Below are 24441 nucleotides of genomic sequence, written 5' to 3' on the forward strand. Positions count from 1 at the left end.
ATGTGGGGTGTTGAACAGGATGGGGCTGAGTGGAGAGCCTAGAGAGATGCCCCAGATGATGCTCTTGGGTTCTGACGTGAAGGGAGGTAGGCAGATTCTCTGGGGTTGTCCTGTGAGAAAGGATGCAATCCATTTGATGCCTTCTCCCTGTATCCAGATGTGGAGGAGTCTCTTGATGCGGGTGTAGTGGGATAAGGTGTTGAATGATGCTGACAGGTCGAGGAGAATCAGGGCCTTGGTGTCTCCACAGTCAAGGATCGTCATTGGTGGCGGTGATCAGGACGGTCTCGTTGCTGTGGTTGGTGGGTGCGGAAGCCGGCCTGGAAAGTATTCAGCAGATTGTTGTTCTTCAGGTGTTCAGTGATCTGTCGGTTGATGGCCTTCTCGAGGACATTGGTTGGGAATGGGAGCAGAAAGATGGGGTGGTAGTTCTTGTGTTTGCTGGGGTCGGCAAAAGGATTCTTGAGGAGGGATCTGACCTTCGATGTTTCCATTGATCGGGGAAGGTGGCCGAGGTGATGGATGAGTTGAGGATGAAGGTGAGTTTACTGCTGGTTTCCTTGCCCGCGAGGTTGAAGAAGTGATGGCAGCAGCGGTCCATGGGTGCTCCAGAGTGGATGGAGTTCATGATGGTCCTGGAGGTCTGTGTGCTGAACGGTTGCCATGTGGTGAGCGGAGGGTTGTGGGTAGTGGTGTGAGTAGGCTGTAGAGGTCTGTGGGTTGGGGTTCAAAGTTGCTGTAGATGGTAGAAATGTTGTTGTGAAAGTGGTCTGTTAGGGTGTTGCAGAGTTTCTGGGAAGGAGTGAGTATGTTCTCGGTGTCTAACAGGCAGGAGGACTCTCTGGCATTGCTGAAGAGTTCCTTGCTGTGGTCGACTGAGACTTCGATATGGTCCACCAAGGCACAATTCTTTGTGTCTTTTAGGCATTGATGGAATGTGTTGAGGGCTGACTTGAAGGTGGCTTGGTCTGTGAGTTCTTTGCTGGTATGACCATCATCTCTCTAGGCATTTGCATTTGTGTTTCTTACTCCTGAGTTCTGGTGTGTACCAGTTGGTTTGTTTGGTGGATCTACTGGTCTTGGAGGGCTTAACGGGAGCAACACTGTCAGCGCATTTGGTGATCCAGGTGGACTGATTCTCGGCGGCCTGTGTTATGGTGGTTGAGGGGTTGGCCTGGGTGGTGTTGTGGGTGCTCGCCCATTGGATTTCAGTCACTTTGTTCCAGCAGTGGTGGGTGGAGCTGTGGGTCTTGGTGGTGGTGCATTGTGCTACTGCGGTTGTAAGGTGAACAATGGTGTGGGCAGTCCAGATAAGCTGGGTGGTGTGGCTGTACATGACTCTATCGCTGATCATGAAGATTGGGTCAAGAGTGTTTCCTGCACTGTGCATGGGGCCAATGACCAGTTGGGTGAGGCTGACCTTGTTGAGGCTTTCCAGGAGGTTGGTGGTGTTCATGTCTTCGAGGTTATCAAGGTGGAAGTTGAGGTCCCCAAGGAGGATGTAGTGTTCATAGTCAATCACAAGAGGGGTGATGCGTTTGGGGATGTGTTGCAGAAGAGGGGGTGTGGGCTCGGGGTGTGTATGTGAGAGTGCCTCTGCCTGTCGTTCTGCCATCGGGTTGTAGTTAGAGGTTGAGGTGCCCCATGATTGGTGAGGTGTCAGCTTATGTGGTGGTACAGTGGATGGATGATGGCAATACCACCTTAGTGTTTGTTGGTGCTGTCACCGTGTCTCATCTTGTATCCGTTGGGTGTTGTACTAGGTCTCGGTGATGAAGACCACGTTGGGCTGAGGGTGGTGATGAGGTCCCATATTTCAGTGGTGTGTTTGCAGAGTGATCAGGTATTGAGCAGGAGCCATTGGAGTAGTTCCTAGGCGGTTGGTGAGGTGGGTGTGGTGAGCGTGTCCGTGAGGGCAGGCGATGGTAAGGTGCAGGTGAAGAGTCAGCAGTTGCAGGTGAAAGGTCCCGCCATTCATCGGGGAAATGTAAGGCAGCAGTTGTTGAAGAGTGTGGGGTCCCGGGCTTGGAGATCTTCGGCAGAGTATCTGTGGTGGGTGGACGGCCAGGGTTCTTGGTGCTAGGCACGGTCCAGGTGTAGACGGGTGCATATGGGCTTGCCTCAGGCGTGCCTTTGATGCAGTGCTACACCCTTCCTTAAGTAGGTCCTGGAAGGGGGGTGGGTGCTACAAACAGGCAGGAAAAGAGCGGGCGGCGTGGCAGCTCTAAACACAGCGTGATAAAAATGCAAAGTCTGGCTAAAATCAACTTGGTTACAGAAAAGCAAAGTGAGGAGGTTAGCAGTTAATCGTTAAAATGAACTTGGTTACAGGAAAGGAAAAGTTAGTCCAACCTAAGTGGCTAAAAATACCTTGCAGAGTCTGGGAGACCTACATCGGTTGGGGAGCTGATCAGAGATGTACAGTGCAGGAGAGAACCACCCAGAGATGGCTTATCTCTGGGTGTAGATATAAACAATACCATAAGGCTAAACTGAGCTTGTAGTGTGTGTTAACTCAGTGCTTAGGGTTGTCCACAGGGCTAACTACAGGTGCTTAGGCATTAGCCAAAATTGTTTGCTCTTTGCAAAGGGTAATTGCAGTGTGGATTGGTCGCTCACAGATGGTTTGGCAGGTGGCTGGTGTAATGGCTCATTCCCTCTGCACATTGGCACTGGAAGCGTGGCCGGCCTCTGCACTTTCATAGCGCGTGTTACATGCTCTGCATGCCAGTACATCATACATGCTCTGCACCTGTGGTTTGCCGCCTGGCACTCACCTCCTTACCCAGCGGCGTGGTGGTGCCTATTTGCTATTTGTAAAGGGGGTAGGACAAAAGAGGGGCCAGAATAATTACAACTGGGGCACGGCCCTGCATGCCACACTTCCAGCCCCAATGATACCACTGTTTCAAGCCCCACCGGAATAAGGGAAGGGCACAGTGGTCATTATTCCGCATCCTCCGCGCTTTGCCCTATTTCTTAAGGATCTAACATCACTAGATGGCGGCATATGATGGCTCTGCTGCATTTTTACCTTTCCCTGGATGAAATATTGCTTCTCACAGTGCCAAAACTGCTTTGCTATGATTTGCTTCTCTCAGCATCAGGGGTCCTGAGGGGTTGGGAGGGGGGGGGGCATCTCAGCATACACACACAGGTTTAGATGCAAAGCTTGATCTAATAAGATAGCCACATATGATGCGGCTGACCATTTTTCTGTTGTCTATGCATACAATTGTGTCTTGGGCGGGTATGCTTCCAGCAGAAATCCTATGCTGGACAGTGCACAGTTGCTCTGCGGCATGGCGCATGGCGGAGCGCGATGCAAGGCAGCCTGTTGGCGCGTCGTGGAAAGCGATGACAGCACCAGCAGGCCAGTGTTAGTAGAGCTGGCCCTGTGCCAGGTTTCCTTCTTCTTCCATTGAAGCGCAGATAATTTGGATACAGCGCTCCTGAAATATTTGCAAATCTGGGCCTGAGTGCAGCGTAGATAATAGTTGAAGCTATTTTCTCTAGTAAGTGATGTTAAGAAGGGAAAAATACAATAATTGTCTTGTGTGGGTGAAAAAGTGATAAAATTAACCCCTGAAAAGTAGACAGACCTGAAGGCTGTATTAACATAATTATTTGTGCAATTTCCTGTTCGTTAGGATAGATAAAAAGTATGTAGCGACCAGCCAACACTAGCCACAAAAGTAACATTATAAAACCTTTTGAAAGGCAGATCGGAATGCTTCCAGGTGGTAGCTACAAGCGTCGGAGAGGAGATTTAGGGCCTGAGGCATCAAAGGGTTTTCCCCACCCTTTGTCTACTGGGAACAACGTTAGTACATTAGGGTCTTAACTCTAAGGCTTAGGAGGCACCTATTGCATATGGAACTCAACCCAATCCAAAATGGCTACCGGTGCGTCAGAGGGTACGGTGTAAGATGAAAGTGAAACTTCATCTCCTCTACTAAGGCAGTAGAAAAGAATTTGAAAAACTAGGTAGAGATGCTTGTTTGACATGATTCTGACGTAAAGCCTGATGAGGTGTCTCCTTTTCAATATGGCTACCACATTTGTTGAGCTTTTATTGTACCATTTGGAGAATGAAAAGTGTCTGTGTATCAATCAGTGAGATCTTCGGAGGACTTTCCCCTGTTTGCCAGTGTTGCTTAGCCCTGGCTGTTCTTGCCAGTGTCATCACAGCACTATCGGTATAGCTGATGCTCACCCTAACAGCATTGTAAGTGCCGTCATTCTATTTGGAACTACTAGACATCACCGGGTATCCAGGTTATTCATGTAAGAAGTCTGGAGGCTTTTGACAATGAGCTCACCCCTGAGCTAAGTGCATGGTTGATTCGTAGGGTTGAAAAAGAGTCAAGAGTATTCACAGCAGACCTGCACCGGTGCAGAAATCACTTATAGATTTTACAATATTTTGATTGTTTTTGGGCAAGGATATCAAAAGTGATCTAGATTCTTGAGCAGTGTCATTTGGTTCAGCAAGATATTGCTTGTATTGCAATGCGTCTCTTATTTTTATTTTTTATTTTATGTAATGCGATTTTATATAGCGCAAACTTTACCCAAAGGTGTCAGAGTGCTCTACAACAGGACCAGTTACTTTACAAAAGGACTTCGGAGTACATGTGTTACATAAAAGCTACAAACAGCAAAACTCTAAATTCACATAAGAATGGTAGTAAAAGCTGGTAGTAAGTACAAAAGTCTACTACTGATCTAGTGGTTAGAGTTACATATATACAAGATGTAAATTCACTCAAGATTACATTATAAGAAGCGATCAGGGTTGGACCATTATATATCACATATTTACAGAGCATGAACTTCTTGTCGTGGTTCAGCCAGGCCTTGTGGTGCTATTGCAGGCACGGTCTCTTAGGTGGCCCAGTCCAAATAGAAGGTCTGAACTTCTTCACCCTCAGTGCTTCACCAGAAATTCAGATAGCTGAATATTCGTCATTGTGGCCAGATGTTCCACCATTTAACCATCAGGATTTCTGATGGGTAAATGGGCAGTTAAATAGAAATTTAATCACATCGTTTTCTTTTTTCCAAACACAATGTTTCACTCTTCAAGGCCAACATTATATCCTGACTGGACTACATCAATGCCCTTTACAGTAAGCTTCCTTCAGGGTCCACAAAGATACTACCAGCTATCCAAAAGTGAAACGCCTTGCACGTTTCATTCTTAGACATTGGGAACCATTCGCTCTGCCTTGAAATGCATTCATTGACTTCTGATAGGACACGCATACAATGCAAGACTCTCTGCACTACACACAAGGAGACCAAGTCCAGTAGAAAGGAAATCACTGTAGACCAACACATCTGGAACCACTTTTAAGCTAAAGAAGATGTTTTAGTTTCAGAAGCAGTAGCATGAGAGAAGACAAACTGATTTCAGCAACTCCCCACTGCAAAAGGAATGTGGTGTCCAGGGCTCAAGAAAGAGTCTGTTCCCTTTTTAAATCCATTTGTTTAACTGATTGTTGGACAGGCCACACGAAGGGCTTGCTCCCTCCCCGCACGACAGGGCCCGAGCTCCGGCCCACCAGGCATAATCCACGAAAAGCACCTGTACCCCGTCTCCCGACGGATCTTCTGCCCTCGGACCTCTACTCATCACGGGGCCCAGCCCCACCGGCCCCCCCGGCCGGTTCAAGCCGCCATCTTGGGCCCTGCACCACGAGGCCGCGTGGCCTCGCCCCGACCCTAACCCCGGGCCTGGCCGGCCCCAACATCCCGGCACCACCATCCACCCGGGAGGTGAGCGGACCACTTGGCAGGTCAATGGGAGGACGAAGTGTCAAGAGCTCTTCCCCCGCCAGGTGCCGATCGCCTCCAGCTCCCCCAGGCGCTGGCTCCACCCCCTGCTGGGTGTCTGGACACCTTCATCCCGGGCCCTCCGACCTCCAAGTGCGAGGGTCCGGACATCAAAGGGCGCCTGCCCTATAACTGGGGCAACTCCGGAGCAGGAAGGCAGTTGTATCCTGGAGTCGAGAGACACCGAGAGAACTCAGCCTTGACGGACTACTGGCGCTGCCGTAGCCCGCTCTTGTGAACCATCGTCCTGCCTGCTGGCGCTGCCGCGGCCTTCTACAACATCCATCCTCGTCGGGACCTGCTGGCGCTGCCGCGGCCCGTTGTAACGACCATCCTCACCGGGACCTGCTGGCGCTGCCGCGGACCGTACATCGACCATCTTTCCGGGACCTGCTGGCGCTGCCGCGGCCCGTACCAACTAAGCTCGAGGATTGTGAGCTAATCATCATCTCATCCAAACTACCTGACTGGTAGACAGACTGTCCCGCTACCCCTTACCCTGCTTTGAGAGACTTGAATCGAGGGGACCCCTGAGTCCAGACCTCCTTGTACCATTCAACCGTACCTTAAGAAGTGCTTATAAAGAACACTGAACCTTATCCGTGTGTGGTATCTGTCTGTGGGGGGGAAGTTACTTGTCTGTACGATCGCTGGAGACGGCTCTCCCCGGAGACCTCTCCTCCTGACCCCGGCCGACCCTCCCGGTCCGTCTATCCTTTCTAACATTGGTGGCCAGCGGCGCGATCCGAATCAACGCGTAATCGTACAGAGAGTAGCTCACCCCACGACAACAACACGATGTCAGCCAAAGATAGCAACTCCACCGAGAAATTCCAAATGGATAAATTAGAAGAATACAACTACCGCGAACTGAGACAATTCTGCATAGAACTTGGCATTGCTACCACCGGCCTGAGTACCAAAGATGATCTAAAGCACGCCCTAGAGTCGTGGACAGAAACTGGGGTCGCCGGACCCTCCGACCAAAGCAGCATCACACCAGAGGGGAACGCCACGGCTCCCGAGGAGCGGGGAACGGGCCTCTCGCAGGAGGAGATCCGAGAAAGAGAAAGAACCAGATTGCACGAGTTGGAAATGGCACGACTCAAGATGGATGGGGAACTCAAGTTAGCTGAACAGAAACTCAACCTCGAGCACATGCGGCTCCGAGATGAACGAGAAGAGAAGCAGAGACAGAGAGAGCTGGAGGAGAAAAAAATAACGCTCGAGCACGAGCGCAAACTGGCGGAAATAGAACTTCGGAAACAGAATAAAGAACTGGGGGTGCCTGAGCGACCACACACCCCGGGGCCAATCGAGAAAAAAGTCCACATCCCCAAGGATGTTGTCCGCGAGTATGTCCGAGAAGACGACATACAACAGTGGTTTAAAGCCTACGAGATCGCCATGACCTCCCACCGGATCGACCGGAGTGATTGGGGAGCCGGACTCTGGGGGAGGTTTATCAACGAGGGTCGCGATGCCCTACTGCAGCTCCCAGATCACCAAATGTCGTCCTACGACCACATGAAGGCTGCCCTCCTCACCCGCTACGGCCTCACACCCGAGATGTACCGCCAGAGGTTCAGAGATTGCACCCGGATCCCAGGTACAACTTGGGTAGAATACGTGAACTATTTCAGCCGTGCCTTCGAGGGTTGGATAAAGGGGAGCCAGGTCACCACCTACGAACAACTCTTTAACCTGATGGTATGGGAGCACCTGTCGAACAACTGCTTCGTCGAGCTCAGGCAGCACCTCCTCGACAGTAAGCTGACTGACCCCCGGCAGCTCGCCGCCGAAGCTGACCGATGGAAAGCACCCGAGTGGGCCGGAGGGGGCCACACGAACAGAACAGAAACAACCAAGGCCAGCACCGTCCTCGGGGAGGAGGAGGGGGCCAGGGGCGAGGGAGAGACGCCTTGCCCGCAACACCCGTGGCCAGCACCCCGGCTCCGGCCGGTCGGGGCAACCCCCCGTGGCGTCCTGGGGTCCGAGCCAACGTCACGTGCCACCGATGCCAGCGAGTCGGCCACTACGCCAATGACCCGAGCTGCCCGCAGAACCAAACACCCAAGCCCCGCCAGGTAGCTGCCGCCGCCCTGGGGGAAGAGCGATCATTGGAGGAACCAGAGGAGTATGAGCCGGCCCAGCAAGAGTGGGAACCGGCCGCCATGGTCCTGGCGTGCTTAGGGGGAAGAGACATGGTCCCGCGGGCTCCCCTACCCGCTAACACCAGGAAATACGGTCAGTGGGTGACCATTAATGGACAGCGAGCCGAGGCCTTGCGTGACACAGGCGCCAGTGTGACGGCCGTCCGCTGTCACCTGGTGAAGCCCGAGCAGATCCTGCCGAACATTCTCTGCCCCGTCCGCTCGGCAGACAACTCTGAAAGTATGTGTCAAATGGCCTGCGTTCCATTCGAATGGGGAGGGGTCTCCGGCCTGTTGAAGGTGACGGTCCGGGACGATGCCCCCGTGGACTGCCTCCTGGGGAATGACCTCGAGAGTTCCCCGTGGGCCACCGTTGAGAGAAGAGAGCACCTGGGGATGCTGGGCCTCCCGGACTGGGCCTGCATAACCACCCGGTCCATGGCCGCCCGTGCCGTCCCTCGATCAGAAGAACCAGAATGGCCAGCACCTCCGCCCCCAGTCGCCCCAGTAGAAGACAACGACGAGGCCAGCCTCCCAGACCCGACGGCCGAAGGGGACGCGCAACCCCAGGACCTTCCTGACCTGGCTCAGTGGCGTCAAGAGGGGGTGCCCACCCAAGCACAGTTCCGCCAGGAACAAAAGACCTGTCCCTCCCTCGAGGGACTCCGCCAACAAGCCAGCGCCCAGAACGCAGGGGACTCCACCGGAACTCACTGGGTCTACTGGGATAACGACCTGCTATACAGCGAGCAAAGAATCGCCGAGCTGGGGGCCGGTCGAGTACTGGTGGTACCTCTCCGCTTCAGAGACTTTCTGCTCAACCTGGCCCACGATGTCCCCCTGGCTGGACACCTGGGCCAAGATAAAACGTACAGCCGCCTAGTGACCCACTTTTTCTGGCCGAAGATGAGGAACGACGTCCTGAACCACTGTCGATCTTGCCCCACATGCCAAGCCAGCGGGAAGAGTGGTCGGAAGCTGAAAGCCCCTCTGCAACCCTTCCCTGTGGTCACCACCCCGTTCGAGAGGGTGGGGATAGACATCGTGGGGCCTCTGGACCCCCGCACGGCACAAGGACACAGGTTCATCTTAGTACTGGTGGACCATGCCACCCGCTACCCCGAGGCGGTGCCCCTACGGACCGTGACAGCTCCGGTGGTTAGCCGGGCCCTAATGGGGATCTTCTCCCGGGTAGGCTTCCCCCGAGAAGTCGTCAGCGACCGAGGCACGAACTTTATATCCAAATACATGAAGTCCCTCTGGCAACAATGCGGGGTCACCTACAGATTCACGACCCCCTATCACCCCCAAGGGAACGGACTAGTGGAGCGTTTTAACCGCACCCTCAAGGGGATGATTGGGGGATTGGAAGAGCCCCTCCGTCGCCAGTGGGATGTACTACTCCCGTGCCTCCTCTTCGCCTACCGCGAAGTTCCCCAGAAGTCCCTCGGTTTTAGCCCTTTCGAACTCCTGTACGGGCACCCTGTGCGAGGGCCCCTCAGCCTAGTAAAAGAAGGTTAGGAGATGGCCCCCCTAAAGACCCCTCCAGACGTCTTCAAATACCTCCTGGCCCTACGCAATCAGACCCGGCGCTTCAGAGAGATGGCCAAGGCGAACCTCGAGGCCAGCCAGGAGGACATGAAGAAGTGGTATGATCACAATGCCTCCTCCGTTGAGTTCGAGCCTGGACAACAAGTATGGGTGATGTCCCCCACCGAACCATGTGCCTTGCAAGATAAGTGGACGGGGCCCTTCAAAGTGGTCGAGCGCAAAAGCCCCGTCACTTACCTCATCGACCTGGGGACCTCCCGGAACCCCCTTCGGGTCCTCCACACCAACCGACTCAAACCACACTTTGTGCGCTCAGAACTCAGCCTCCTGATGGCTACGGACAGTGGGGCAGAGGAAGACTCCGAACCCCTCCCGGATCTTCTGAAGACTCAGGAGAATGACGGCTCCGTGGACGGGGTCCGGCTCTCTGACGCCCTCACTTCGGAGCAACGCCAGGGCTGCCGGAACCTCCTGCTGCAGTTCGCTACCCTGTTCTCCCTCACCCCGGGGTCACCCCTTGGTGTTTGCACGACGTGGACACCGGGGACAGTCCCCCTGTCCGACACCGGGCCTACCGCGTACCAGATCGGGTACGGGCCTGCATACAGGAGGAGGTGGCCAAGATGCTCACAATCGGGGTCATCGAGCCCTCGGACAGTCCCTGGGCCAGTCCGGTTGTATTGGTCCCCAAAGCCGCTGCCCCCGGCACCGCACCTGAACTGAGATTCTGCGTCGACTACCGGGGCTTGAACGCTGTCACCCGGACCGACGCTCATCCGATCCCCCGAGCAGACGAGCTGATCGACCGGCTGGGGGCCGCCCGCTACCTCAGTATCTTCGACCTAACAGCGGGCTACTGGCAGATCGGCCTCAGACCCAGGGCTCAGGAACGGTCAGCCTTCTCTACCCCCGATGGCCACTACCAATTCAAGGTCATGCCCTTCGGCATGAAGAATGCCCCCGCCACGTTTCAACGCCTCGTGAACCAGGTCTTGGCGGGGCTCGAAGAGTTCAGCGCTGCCTACCTGGACGATATCGCTGTATACAGCCGCCACTGGCCCGACCACCTCCGTCACCTCCAAGAGGTCCTACAGGCCCTCCAGCGGGCCGGCCTCACAATTAAGGCCGGCAAGTGCCAAATTGGCCAAGGGTCTGTGACCTACCTTGGGCACCAAGTGGGAAGCGGGCTGGTGGCCCCGCTACAACTTAAGATTGCTGCCATCCAGTCCTGGCAGCCCCCCGTCACCCAGACCGAGGTCCGAGCCTTCTTGGGGCTCACCGGCTACTACCGGCGGTTCGTGAAGGACTACGGCAGCATCGTGGGGCCCCTCACGGGTCTCACGTCCAAGAACCAACCGAAGCGAATTAACTGGACCCCCGATTGTCAAGCGGCCTTCGAGAAGCTGAAGGCCGCCCTGTGCACCGCCCCTGTGCTCCAGGCCCCCGATTACGGTCGGGAATTCGTGGTACAGACCGACGCCTCCGACCACGGCATCGGAGCCGTCCTTTCTCAGTTAAACCCCGAAGGTCATGACCAGCCGGTGGCCTTCATCAGTCGACGTCTCCTGGCCCGAGAACAGCGCTGGAGCACCATCGAGAGGGAGGCCTTCGCAGTGGTGTGGGCCCTCAAAAAGCTCCGGCCCTATCTCTTCGGTACCCACTTCCGGGTACAAACCGACCATCGACCCCTGCAGTGGCTGATGCAGATGCGGGGGGAGAACCCAAAACTCTTGCGCTGGTCCATCTCCCTGCAGGGAATGGACTTCACTGTGGAGCACCGACCAGGCCAAGACAACGCCAACGCGGATGGCCTGTCCCGCTTTTTCCGCCTCGACGAAGAGAGTCCCCAAGGAGATGGGTGACTCTCCCCGCCTTCAGCTGGGGGGGACGCATGTTGGACAGGCCACACGAAGGGCTTGCTCCCTCCCCGCACGACAGGGCCCGAGCTCCGGCCCACCAGGCATAATCCACGAAAAGCACCTGTACCCCGTCTCCCGACGGATCTTCTGCCCTCGGACCTCTACTCATCACGGGGCCCAGCCCCACCGGCCCCCCCGGCCGGTTCAAGCCGCCATCTTGGGCCCTGCACCACGAGGCCGCGTGGCCTCGCCCCGACCCTAACCCCGGGCCTGGCCGGCCCCGACATCCCGGCACCACCATCCACCCGGGAGGTGAGCGGACCACTTGGCAGGTCAATGGGAGGACGAAGTGTCAAGAGCTCTTCCCCCGCCAGGTGCCGATCGCCTCCAGCTCCCCCAGGCGCTGGCTCCACCCCCTGCTGGGTGTCTGGACACCTTCATCCCGGGCCCTCCGACCTCCAAGTGCGAGGGTCCGGACTTCAAAGGGCGCCTGCCCTATAACTGGGGCAACTCCGGAGCAGGAAGGCAGTTGTATCCTGGAGTCGAGAGACACCGAGAGAACTCAGCCTTGACGGACTACTGGCGCTGCCGTAGCCCGCTCTTGTGAACCATCGTCCTGCCTGCTGGCGCTGCCGCGGCCTTCTACAACATCCATCCTCGTCGGGACCTGCTGGCGCTGCCGCGGCCCGTTGTAACGACCATCCTCACCGGGACCTGCTGGCGCTGCCGCGGACCGTACATCGACCATCTTTCCGGGACCTGCTGGCGCTGCCGCGGCCCGTTGTAACGACCATCCTCACCGGGACCTGCTGGCGCTGCCGCGGACCGTACATCGACCATCTTTCCGGGACCTGCTGGCGCTGCCGCGGCCCGTACCAACTAAGCTCGAGGATTGTGAGCTAATCATCATCTCATCCAAACTACCTGACTGGTAGACAGGCTGTCCCGCTACCCCTTACCCTGCTTTGAGAGACTTGAATCGAGGGGACCCCTGAGTCCAGACCTCCTTGTACCATTCAACCGTACCTTAAGAAGTGCTTATAAAGAACACTGAACCTTATCCGTGTGTGGTATCTGTCTGTGGGGGGGAAGTTACTTGTCTGTACGATCGCTGGAGACGGCTCTCCCCGGAGACCTCTCCTCCTGACCCCGGCCGACCCTCCCGGTCCGTCTATCCTTTCTAACACTGATGTGATTGTATTGATAGGTGTATTGTGTTCCTGAATATCTTTGCTTGAATGATGACTGAAAACACAACTGTAAAGGTCAGTCCGTTTGCTATAGATATGTTTCCTAAACATATATCTGTCTCTGTTCTTTATTTATTGATTGGGACAGCTTCATTCCTCGGGTCAGAGGACTCTCAGATACTCGCTGCACATACAACTATTGTTTTTGATCTCACGCCTTGTTGTAGACAAGTATATATTCACGTGTAGTCCACAGCTTTCCTGGAGGAATCTCTTGTGCCATGCACAGTTTCATTTATTTCAATAAGTTGGAAGAAAATTATAATATTATCAAACTTCATTTGGTTTTATTTGGTGCAATCCATCATAATATTGTATGATTTGTCTAGATTTTATTTTATTTTGCTGTAGTAGTAAAGCACAAGTAAACCAATTACTTAAATTCAACTTGGATAACATAATTCCACCTCTCTGGCCAATTGGTATGTCACTCAACTTCGGTGATACACCTTGACATTTTAAGGCTTGGGTGATCTTTGGACAACATTTCTGATATTCATTAAAATTTCGCTATTTAAATATTTCTCACTTTTTTTAAATCATGTTTTCGACTTTACTACTTGCGTATGTCAGGATTAAGTTTTTGTTGGGGCCCAGTGTACCGGTAAATATCATGTATTTTAAGAAGTGCTTTTTTCCATCATGGTCCTTGGACTATTTATGTATTTCTTCTTAACTTGAGCTTTCACTGGGTGATATATTGCTACAGATGAGGTATTGGGAAATGAAAGGTCCATGCAGGATATTTACCCGCTCAGAAATCACATACCGATATCATGTTCATCTATGATTCAAAATTACCCTAAAAAAAATCTTACCTCTTTCACCAAGAGCATCCTTCTCCATCCTGACCACATCACCTGTACATACAAGAGCATCCTTCTCCATCCTGACCATATCACCTGTACATTCAAGAGCATCCGTCTCCATCCTGACCACATCCCCTGTACATTCAAGAGCATCCGTCTCCATCCTGACCACATCACCTGTACATTCAAGAGCATCTTTCTCCATCCTGACCACATCACCTGTACATTCAAGAGCATCTTTCTCCATCCTGACCACATCACCTGTACCAATGATGATATTCACTACCACACATTCATCAATACAACCCAAAACGAAGCCCTAGTCCCTTGAACAACAGTTAAAACACTCTGCTACCATCATGAACACTGTTGTTGACCAACATTTAACCATGTGACCATTCATCCTGTGCTTTCTTCATCGCAGGAGGCTTTGTCGGTCGTAAGTGAAGACCAGTCGATTTTCGATCAGACCTATGGCGCTCCACACCTCATGAAAACTGAGATGACATCAGCAGAGGAATACAACCCAACAAGCAAAGACAACTCAGAAGCAGACCAGGAGTGGGTCACGCACAACAGTCGGGGACAGATAGTGAAGCGGGAGAACGACCACATCAACGGCACCAGGTGAGAGGTTCTTCTTGTGTGGACATCTTCACAAAAAGTTCAGCCCTCAGCAGTACAAGACTTCTGAAGCAATATTCCTTCCCCATCCCTTCCAAGAAATCATTCAGAGCCATCAGAGCCTCTCCCCACCTCCTTCAGATACTGTTCCAAACTATGTGTGAACAACAAGAGAAAAGCTGCTGGTAATGAGGATTCATTGGATTTCAACAAAAAGCGCTAAATTCTGTAAATAACCTGTGACCATCTCCAGCATCAGCGACTAATGCAGTGAGTCTATAGCTTAAGAGACAGACAGCTTCCCTATCACTAACATGCCAGGCTCAGCACATGAGTCTAATGCAGTGTGCCTGCACCTTAGAGACAGACAGCTTTCCTATCACTAACATGTCATCCTCAGCACATGAGTCTAATGCAGTGAGCCTGCACCTTAGAGACAGACAGCTTCCCTATCACTAACATGCCATCCTCAGTACCTGAGTCTAATGCAGTGTGCCTGCACCTTAGAGACAGACAGCTTCCCTATCACTAACATGCCAGGCTCAGCACCTGAGTCTAATGCAGTGTGCCTGCACCTTAGAGACAGACAGCTTCCCTATCACTAACATGCCATCCTCAGCACCTGAGCCTAATGCAGTGTGCCTGCACCTAAGAGACAGACAGCTTCCCTATCACTAACATGCCATCCTCAGCACCTGAGTCTAATGCAGTGTGCCTGCACCTTAGAGACAGACAGCATCCCTATCACTAACATGCCATCCTCAGCACCTGAGTCTAATGCAGTGTGTCTGCACCTTAGCGACAGACAGCTTCCCTATCACTAACATGCCAGGCTCAGCACCTGAGTCTAATGCAGTGTGCCTGCACCTTAGAGACAGACACCTTCCCTATCACTAACATGCCATCTTAAGCACCTGAGCCTAATGCAGTGTGCCTGCACCTTAGAGACAGACAGCTTCCCTATCACTAACATGCCATCCTCAGCACCTGAGTCTAATGCAGTGTGCCTGCACCTTAGAGACAGACAGCATCCCTATCACTAACATGCCATCCTCAGCACCTGAGTCTAATGCAGTGTGTCTGCACCTTAGCGACAGACAGCTTCCCTATCACTAACATGCCAGGCTCAGCACCTGAGTCTAATGCAGTGTGCCTGCACCTTAGAGACAGACAGCTTCCCTATCACTAACATGCCATCCACGGCACCTGAGCCTAATGCAGTGTGCCTGCACCTTAGAGACAGACAGCTTCCCTATCACTAACATGCCAGGCTCAGCACCTGAGTCTAATGCAGTGTGCCTGCACCTTAGAGACAGACAGCTTCCCTATCACTAACATGCCATCCTCAGCACCTGAGTCTAATGCAGTGTGCCTGCACCTTAGAGACAGAGAGCTTCCCTATCACTAACATGCCATCCTCAGCACCTGAGTCTAATGCAGTGTGCCTGCACCTTAGAGAAAGAGAGATCCTCTACAATTATCAAACCATCTTCAGCACCAGAGTCTAATGCAGCAAGTCTGCAGATTAAGAGACAGACAGCTTCCCTATCACTAACATGCCATCCTCAGCACCTGCGTCTAATGCAGTGAGCCTGCACCTTAGAGACAGACAGCTTCCCTATCACTAACATGCCATCCTCAGCACCTGAGTCTAATGCAGTGTGCCTGCACCTTAGAGACAGACAGCTTCCCTATCACTAACATGCCAGGCTCAGCACCTGAGTCTAATGCAGTGTGCCTGCACCTTAGAGACAGAGAGCTTCCCTATCACTAACATGCCAGGCTCAGCACCTGAGTCTAATGCAGTGTGCCTGCACCTTAGAGACAGAGAGCTTCCCTATCACTAACATGCCATCCTCAGCACCTGAGCCGAATGCAGTGTGCCTGCACCTTAGAGACAGACAGCTTCCCTATCACTAACATGCCAGGCTCAGCACCTGAGTCTAATGCAGTGTGCCTGCACCTTAGAGACAGACAGCTTCCCTATCACTAACATGCCATCCTCAGCACCTGAGTCTAATGCAGTGTGCCTGCACCTTAGAGACAGACAGCTTCCCTATCACTAACATGCCAGGCTCAGCACCTGAGTCTAATGCAGTGTGCCTGCATCTTAGAGACAGAGAGCTTCCCTATCACTAACATGCCATCCTCAGCACCTGAGTCTAATGCAGTGTGCCTGCACCTTAGAGACAGAGAGCTTCCCTATCACTAACATGCCATCCTCAGCACCTGAGTCTAATGCAGTGTGCCTGCACCTTAGAGACAGAGATATCCTCTACAATTATCAAACCATCTTCAGCACCAGAGTCTAATGCAGCAAGTATGCAGCTTAAGAGACAGACAGCTTCCCTATCACTAACATGCCATCCTCAGCACCTGCGTCTAATGCAGTGTGCCTGCACCTTAGAGACAGACAGCTTCCCTATCACTAACATGCCATCCTCAGCACCTGAGTCTAATGCAGTGAGCCTGCACCTTAGAGACAGACAGCTTCCCTATCACTAACATGCCATCCTCAGCACCTGCGTCTAATGCAGTGTGCCTGCACCTTAGAGACAGACAGCTTCCCTATCACTAACATGCCATCCTCAGCACCTCAGTCTAATGCAGTGTGCCTGCACCTTAGAGACAGACAGCTTCCCTATCACTAACATGCTATCCTCAGCACCTGAGTCTAATGCAGTGTGCCTGCACCTTAGAGACAGACAGCTTCCCTATCACTAACATGCCAGGCTCAGCACCTGAGTCTAATGCAGTGTGCCTGCACCTTAGAGACAGAGAGATCCTCTACAATTATCAAACCATCTTCAGCACCAGAGTCTAATGCAGCAAATCTGCAGCTTAAGAGACAGAGAGCTTCCCTATCACTCACTAACATGCCATCCTCAGCACCTGAGTCTAATGCAGTGTGCCTGCACCTTAGAGACAGACAGCTTCCCTATCACTAACATGCCATCCTCAGCACCTGAGTCTAATGCAGTGTGCCTGCACCTTAGAGACAGACAGCTTCCCTATCACTAACATGCCATCCTCAGCACCTGAGTCTAATGCAGTCTGCCTGCACCTTAGAGACAGACAGCTTCCCTATCACTAACATGCCAGGCTCAGCACCCGAGTCTAATGCAGTGTGCCTGCACCTTAGAGACAGACAGCTTCCCTATCACTAACATGCCATCCTCAGCACCTGAGTCTAATGCAGTGTGCCGGCACCTTAGAGACAGACAGCTTCCCTATCACTAACATGCCAGGCTCAGCACCTGAGTCTAATGCAGTGTGCCTGCACCTTAGAGACAGACAGCATCCCTATCACTAACATGCCATCCTCAGCACCAGAGTCTAATGCAGTGTGCCTGCACCTTAGAGACAGACAGCTTCCCTATCACTAACATGCCAGGCTCAGCACCTGAGTCTAATGCAGTGTGCCTGCACCTTAGAGACAGAGAGATCCTCTACAATTATCAAACCATCTTCAGCACCAGAGTCTAATGCAGCAAGTCTGCAGCTTAAGAGACAGAGAGCTTCCCTATCACTCACTAACATGCCATCCTCAACACCCAGTGTGCCTGCACCTTAGAGACATAGTTCTTCTGCATCTCTACCAACCCAGTTCAGGACCAGAGTCTGATGTAGGGTGCCCACACTCCTGAGTGACAGGAGCTTCTCTGTCCCTAAGAAAGGAGTGTTAGCACCATGCATGTTGCAGGGAGCCTGCCGACTCAGAGAAAGAGACCATTCCAAACTAACAACTCATTCCCAAGCCACAGTATCATGTGGCGTCTGCAGCAGCAGAGAACTTCTCGATAACAACCCGTCTTCTTCACCAGAGTATAATGCAGTGTCTGCAAACCTCAGAGAGATCCTCTAGAGTTATCAAACCGTCTTCAGCACCAGAGTCTAATGCAGTGTCTGCAAACCTCAGAGAGATCCTCTAGAGTTATCAAACCGTCTTCAGCACCAGAGTCTAATGCAGCATGTCTGCACACAGTGTCGGATTGGCAGGGCGGCAATCGGGCATTGCCCGAGGGGCCTGGCGAAAAGGCTAGCTGGTGGGCCGGTTTTTTCAGCCCCAGATAAAATCGCTTTATCGTGGACCGACTTGCCCGCTGGCGCTTGACCTTACAGACTGCTGTAGCCTTAGAGCAAAGATCAGAGCTCACTATAGCCAAGTGCAGATAATGCTTGGCACATTGTGTTGTACAGTAGAACAATGGGCCAAACTGGGCAGGCACAGCATGTGGTGGGTCTCCTCCTGTCCAGAGTCTCTCACCCTGACAGTGCCCACTGGGAGTGGCTGGGCCCTTTTTGAGCATCACAGCCAGCACTTATGTTACTTGGGTATAGTGAAAGGGAGGTGTGCAGGGAGAAAGATTAAGTGTGCAGGTCATCTAAAAGACCCTGCTTTTCTTTCCAGCAGCAGTCTCCTGCCACCTTGTTATCTGGGAGGGGACTCCAGTTCACCACTGACTGAAAATAAAAAATGACACAAGCAACCAAAATCAGCAAAAAGAAAAATGCTTTTGACAATACAAAATACATATATATATATTTTTGACATTACTGTGAAAAATGTTCATTTGGAGCCAAAATGACAAAGAGATGGGAGTATAGGCATGGCAGGACAGTAACAAAATGGACAGAGCAAGGAGAGCAATGTGGAGAGACGCAAAAGGAAAAGCGAGTCAGCGGATTGGAGAAGAATGACAAATATATGTGAAGAGGAAATCAAGTGAGGAAGAAAGGAAAGGTAGAGGAGAGAGGATACGTGTGCAAGATATGAAGGGAGTGAGGGGGAAGAGATTAGAAGTGATGAAAGACAGTGGAGGGATGGGCAGAACTTGTTAAAGATAGAGTGAAAGCTGGAAAGCAAAAGGGGAGATGAGGGAGGCAGGAAAGGTGCAGAGGATATGGAGTAACGGCCAGAGCTGCTAATTTTGGAGCTTGAGAACTGAGTTTGAGTCTCAGCTTGGGCACAACATCCTCTGATTCTGGGCATATCCCCAAATATCCCAGTGCCTAAAAAACGAATGTGTTAATGTAAAGCACTTCAATGACTTTGGGTAGAGTTTGCGCTTTAGAAAACTACAAACAAGTGAATGGGGAAGGAAATGATGGAGATGAGAGGAAAGCAGATGAGGGTGTCGAACATTTCCTGGTTTACGACAAAAATGGAAGGATGGTTACTGCTCATATGCACTATCCTAATTCTCTCCCTCAGTCTAGGGCTTAGTTTAGAAGTTGTTGGCATTCCAGGAGGTAGTGCTAAATGTAGATTACAACCCACCAGTGGAATTTCCTTCATCAAAGGGATAGAATGATAAAGGAAATTCCACCTGTGGATTCTCCTTTGGTTTAAAAGCTGCCCAAAGGCACATGATGACTTTCTGTTACTGTCTGAAGCAAAGGAATAAATGGGACACATAAGAATATACCTTTAAGTATAGTACAGACGAATTTAAGGGGCAGAGGGATGTGAAAGAGCCTGACAGGAGAGAGCAAGACAGCAGAAAAAGGGAAGGTGTGCAAGAGAGAAAAATGAAATAAAACTTCAAGGAAAGATGCAAACTGACAGGGGGAATAAGGGCCTGAGAGATATACAAATAACTGAAGAAAGAGCCCACATGGAGTCAGGAGTCAGAGAGAGAGAGAGAGAGGGATTTGTATACAGAGAGAAAGATAGGAAAAGAGAGAGGGTAATTGTGAGAGACTGAGTGAAGCATATAGGTAGAATGCGAGACACCAAAGAGAGGAAAAGAGGTATAGTATGGCATAAAAAGGAAGAACTAGAGAGAGGGGCAAAAAGTGATAGGGAGAATAAGAGAGATGCGCACAGCAAGTAAGAAAGGGGTATAGAGACAGAGAGAAAGAACGGCATTTGGAGTGATTCCTGTCACTTTTCCATATTAAATCAAGTCTCTACCCACAATATAAAAGACATCAATTACAAAGTTATATGTAATCCCCAAGGACATCGCTTGCGGAGAGGCTCCTGAGTGACAACCAAAAGAAACAGAAGCCCTGAGACACGAAGGATGGTCCTCTGGTTCATGGCCTGATATATTACAGGATAAATCAGGGATCCTTGGGGTGGGGATCACAGATGAAGGGACCAATAGGTGACTAAGAAATCCTGGCATCTGAAGCAGGGCAATGGATAGGCCTGAAGATAAGGTGAGGTGACCTGTGGGCGAGCTGCAGTGGAATGATGGTGTGTCTAGTAGATCATCTATGGCCAATGCTACTGACCCCATGAGTTTAGAAAGCTTAATTTATCACAGATTTCTCCCAAAATATTTCATTATAGGTCATTATCCACAGATGTGGGCCACGTTTTTCTTTCAGTGCCCCGGCCTAATGTGTTCCCAATCCGACTCTGTCTGCACACCCCGGAGACAGGGAGCGTCTCTATCTCTAACTATTCCCAACATGGAAGTCTAATCTTTCCCAGCACCAGAGTTTAATGCCATGTCTGCACACCTGAAAGAGAGTCTATATCATTAACAAACCCCCCTCTGCATCATAGTCTAATCCAGTGTCTGCAGACCTCGGAGACAGAGAGCGCCTCTGATTCTAAGCAGTTCAAACATGATCAGAAGTCTTATGTGGAGAGGGAAATCCTGAGAAACTTCCTCTTTCTCAAGCCTGATTTACAGGTGAGTGGTAAAGGGAAATCCTCTGATTTGTGGATGAAGTTTTAAATCCCCCCCCCCCCTTTGAGGAATTCTACTAGCTGAGAATCTGCAGCAGAAGGACCTCTGCCAAAGTACCCCCCCCTCCCCCCCCCCCCGCTGGAGGACATTCGGCATTCACACCAGAGAAGAAACTACCGGAGTTTGCATCTACTCCAAAATCAAAGAACGTTCGTTACAACCCACATTGGGCAAAAAGCCCCTCCAGATCGGGGCAGTAACAAAGGTGATGGAGGCAGAGGGAGGCTTATGCTCCAGGCCCCACGGTGTCCAGAGCCCCTTTCTCCTTCAGCATCATTTAATTATAGATTTGCAACTATAAGCATGCCTAATGAGCCAACTTGTGTGGCCACCAGATGCCATGTTTTCTTGTGCAAATTTTTTTTAATACTTAGAAAACGGTGCTGCTTATCACATCTAGCGAAAACGAAAAAAAAGTAAAAAAGAAAGGGGGGCGTCATTACGTTTTGGCTCCAGGCCTCATACTAGCATCTGACATGCCAACTCCATACTCAGAGGATGGTCCCCGGAGCATGGACCTCTCCAGCCACAAGTTGCGTCGGCTGCTTGAGAAATCTCCCCAGGTCCTACGGGTTCTTTTTGGGTTACCCCATTGTTTTTAATTTCTCTAGAAAGCTCAACACAGACCCCTCAGCTCACTGCTCACCACTCTCTTCTCTTTCTCTCTCTAAAGACAGCCCCCCATTGCCTGCGGTGCGCCTCGGCGGAGTAAGGTGGCAAACAACACAGAGGTCGCCCACGTGACGTACCAGCCCACCTATGTCGAGCCACGGCCCATCACTCCCACCAACACCGGCCACACCGAGGAGAAGAGGGTCATTGTGCCGGCAGGTGAGTGCCTGTGTCCATCCATGGATTCTGTTCAATTCTAGCGCCTTGCTGCATGTCAACACTAGTGAGCACCAATGGCTGCTTGGCAGTGCTAATATGAAAGTGTGACTCCATGCCGATGTGTTTGTCGACAGCAGCTTTGTGTCAGTGCTCGTGAGCAGGGGTGGCCGCAGGCCCATGCTAGGGTTCAATCGTGTGGGTCAGTGGTGGGATTCGTGGAAGTTGCCAATTGTAGCTGCTCTGTGTGGGTGCCATGTTGGCTGCAGGGCAGTGTTAGTGCCTAGTTATGCTATTGTTCAGTGTTAGTCTTCAAGTGTCGTAATTGCAGTTGTTCTGTCTTGGTTGCGGATCAGGGCATGTGATTAATTGCAGGTCCTGGTGATTGCTTGTGTACAGCCGTGGCCAATGGTCCATGCTAGTGTCCAAACTAGACTGGTATATCCGTATTGTGGCTACCAATCATTTCTAGTATCCAGTGCCAAATAGTGATGGTGACTTGTATTTTTAAAGTGCAACACTGAGCAAAAGAAACAGGTGTCCTGGCTCTGAACTGTTTGCCTTACCTTTGGTGGAACAGCCACATTTTCAATTACCTAGAGAATATCCAGTGGTTGGTTTCTGACCTTTGACTTAAAGGTAAATTATTCCACAGTTTAGGAGCCAAAACTGAAAAAGACCTGTCTCCCTTTCTTTCCAGATAAAATCTAGGAACAATTGTTAGATGAAAGTCTCTTGACCTCAGCATCCTTCTCAGTTGGTATTGTGCTAACATACCTGAGGAGCTCACTGGACCTGTTTTATAAAATGCCCTAGGAGCTAGACGGGCTATTATTGAAGTGGATTCTCTGATTGCCAGGCTAGCTCTTTCCCAACATCGGAAGCTGAATCATATTTTTGTCTCCCTGTTATGAGTTTGGCTGCCCAGTTCTGACCTCTTTTGACATGTAACATAGGTTTCCAGATACAGTACATTCAGTAGTCTAGGCGTGAAAGAATCAACGCCTGGACCACAGGTCTATGAGCCTGCACGGGTAATAAGGGAAGCATCTTCCGTAGGAGCCTCAGGTGCATAACACATGATGCTGAGACCTGGGTGACTTGTTTGTTCAGGTTTAATTCTGAGTTGATGATCACTCCCAGGCTCTTTGCCACTGATTCTGGGGTTGGTGCATCTCCTAGCCTTCAGGCCATCAGTTTGGCACCTTTGTTATGGATATCGCGCCAAAGCAGATTACTTATGCCTTGCCTTCATTTAATTTAAGTGCATTATTGCACATCCAGTTCTTGACCACTAGCATACAAGTATGGAAATGCCCTGATTTCTTTGTTACTTCAACCACTGGCACAACAAACTGGATGTCATCTGCATATGACGTCAGTGACAACCCAAATCGTTGTATCAGAGAGGCTAATGGGGAGATGTAAAAGTTGAAAAGAATTGAGATTAGAATTGGTCAGCTCTGAACTATCTGTGTTGATGAATAATCAGATATCCTGACTGATTGGGTACGGTTGTTAAGAAAAATGCGCATTCACCTTGGACTTCCTCGGGTTTCTAGTCCATGGATCAGAATATGATGGGAGACAGAGTTAAAGGTGGAACTAAGATCTAATAATATTTGAGCAAATCTTTACCCTCATCTGGTACTGTTTCCAGAGCTGTCCCTGTGCAATGTAGTGATCTACACTCATCCTGTGTCTAATCCTGTAAAATAGTGACTGCTGGACATTGTTAGTATCCAATAGTGGCTGCTGAACGTGCAACTGTCCAATCATGGCTGCCACTGCTCAGTCAGGGTGTCCAATCGTGGCTGCCACTGCTCAGTGCAAGTGTCCAATCATGGCTGCCACTGCTCATTCAAGCTGTCCAATCATGGCTGCCACTGCTCAGTGCAAGTGTACAATCATGTCTGCCACTGCTCAGTGCAAGTGTCCAATCATGGCTGCCACTGCTCAATGCAAGTGTCCAATTATGGCTGCCACTGCTCATTCAAGGTGTCCAATCATGGCTGCCACTGCTCAGTGCAAGTGTCCAATCATGGCTGTCACTGCTCAGTGCAAGTGTTTATTCATGGATGCCACTGAGCAGTGCAAGTGTCCAATCATGGCTGCAACTGCTCATTGCAAGTGTCCAATCATTGCTGCCACTGCTCAATGCAAGTGTCCAATCATGGCTGTCACTGCTCATTCAAGGTGTCCAATCATGGCTGCCCCTGCTCAGTGCAAGTGTCCAATCATGGCTGCCACTGCTCAGTGCAAGTGTCTATTCATGGCTGCCACTGCTCAGTGCAAGTGTCCAATCATGGCTGCCACTGCTCAGTGCAAGTGTGTATTCATGGCTGCCACTGCTCAGTGCAAGTGTCCAATCCACTGCTCAGTGCAAGTGTCCAATCATGGCTGCCACTGCTCAGTGCAAATGTCTACTCATGGCTGCCACTGCTCAGTCAAGGTGTCCAATCATGGTTGCCACTGCTCAGTGCAAGTGTCCAACCATGGCTACCACTGTTCAGGGAAAGTGTCCAATTGTGTCTACTGCAGGGCAGTGTTAGTGTCCGATCATGGCTGTTGCTAGTCATCTCCCGTGTACAATGATGGCAACCTGATCAGTGCTAATGTACAAACATGGCTGCAGATCTCTGCTAGTGTCCGATCGTGAATTCAGGCTAATTTCAGTGTCAGCGGTGGCTGCTGGTCATTGATAGCACACTATTATGGCAGATTGTCACTGTTAATATCAAGCTGCTCTGTGGTGAGTTTCATTGTCCAATGGGGACTGTTGGCCAGTCCAAGCTTGCAATCGCGGCTGCTGCTGCTCGACT

The 24441-nt window shown here is 51.3% G+C and overlaps 1 protein-coding gene across 2 annotated transcripts in view; it reads left to right on the forward strand.

Moving 5' to 3' along the window:
- The window catches only part of LOC146809102 (retroviral integration site protein Fli-1 homolog), a 291307-nt gene that overhangs the window by 185283 nt on the left and 81583 nt on the right, over positions 1-24441 (forward strand). For both annotated transcript variants that reach the window (XM_085615905.1, XM_085615906.1), the window contains exons 2-3: positions 13885-14087; positions 21465-21622. In XM_085615905.1, the coding sequence (XP_085472031.1) occupies positions 13885-14087; positions 21465-21622 (361 nt within the window). The remainder of the gene's footprint in view (positions 1-13884; positions 14088-21464; positions 21623-24441) is intronic.

This window comes from Triturus cristatus, chromosome 7, assembly GCF_964204655.1.
Source record: "Triturus cristatus chromosome 7, aTriCri1.1, whole genome shotgun sequence".
Lineage (NCBI taxonomy): Eukaryota > Metazoa > Chordata > Amphibia > Caudata > Salamandridae > Triturus > Triturus cristatus.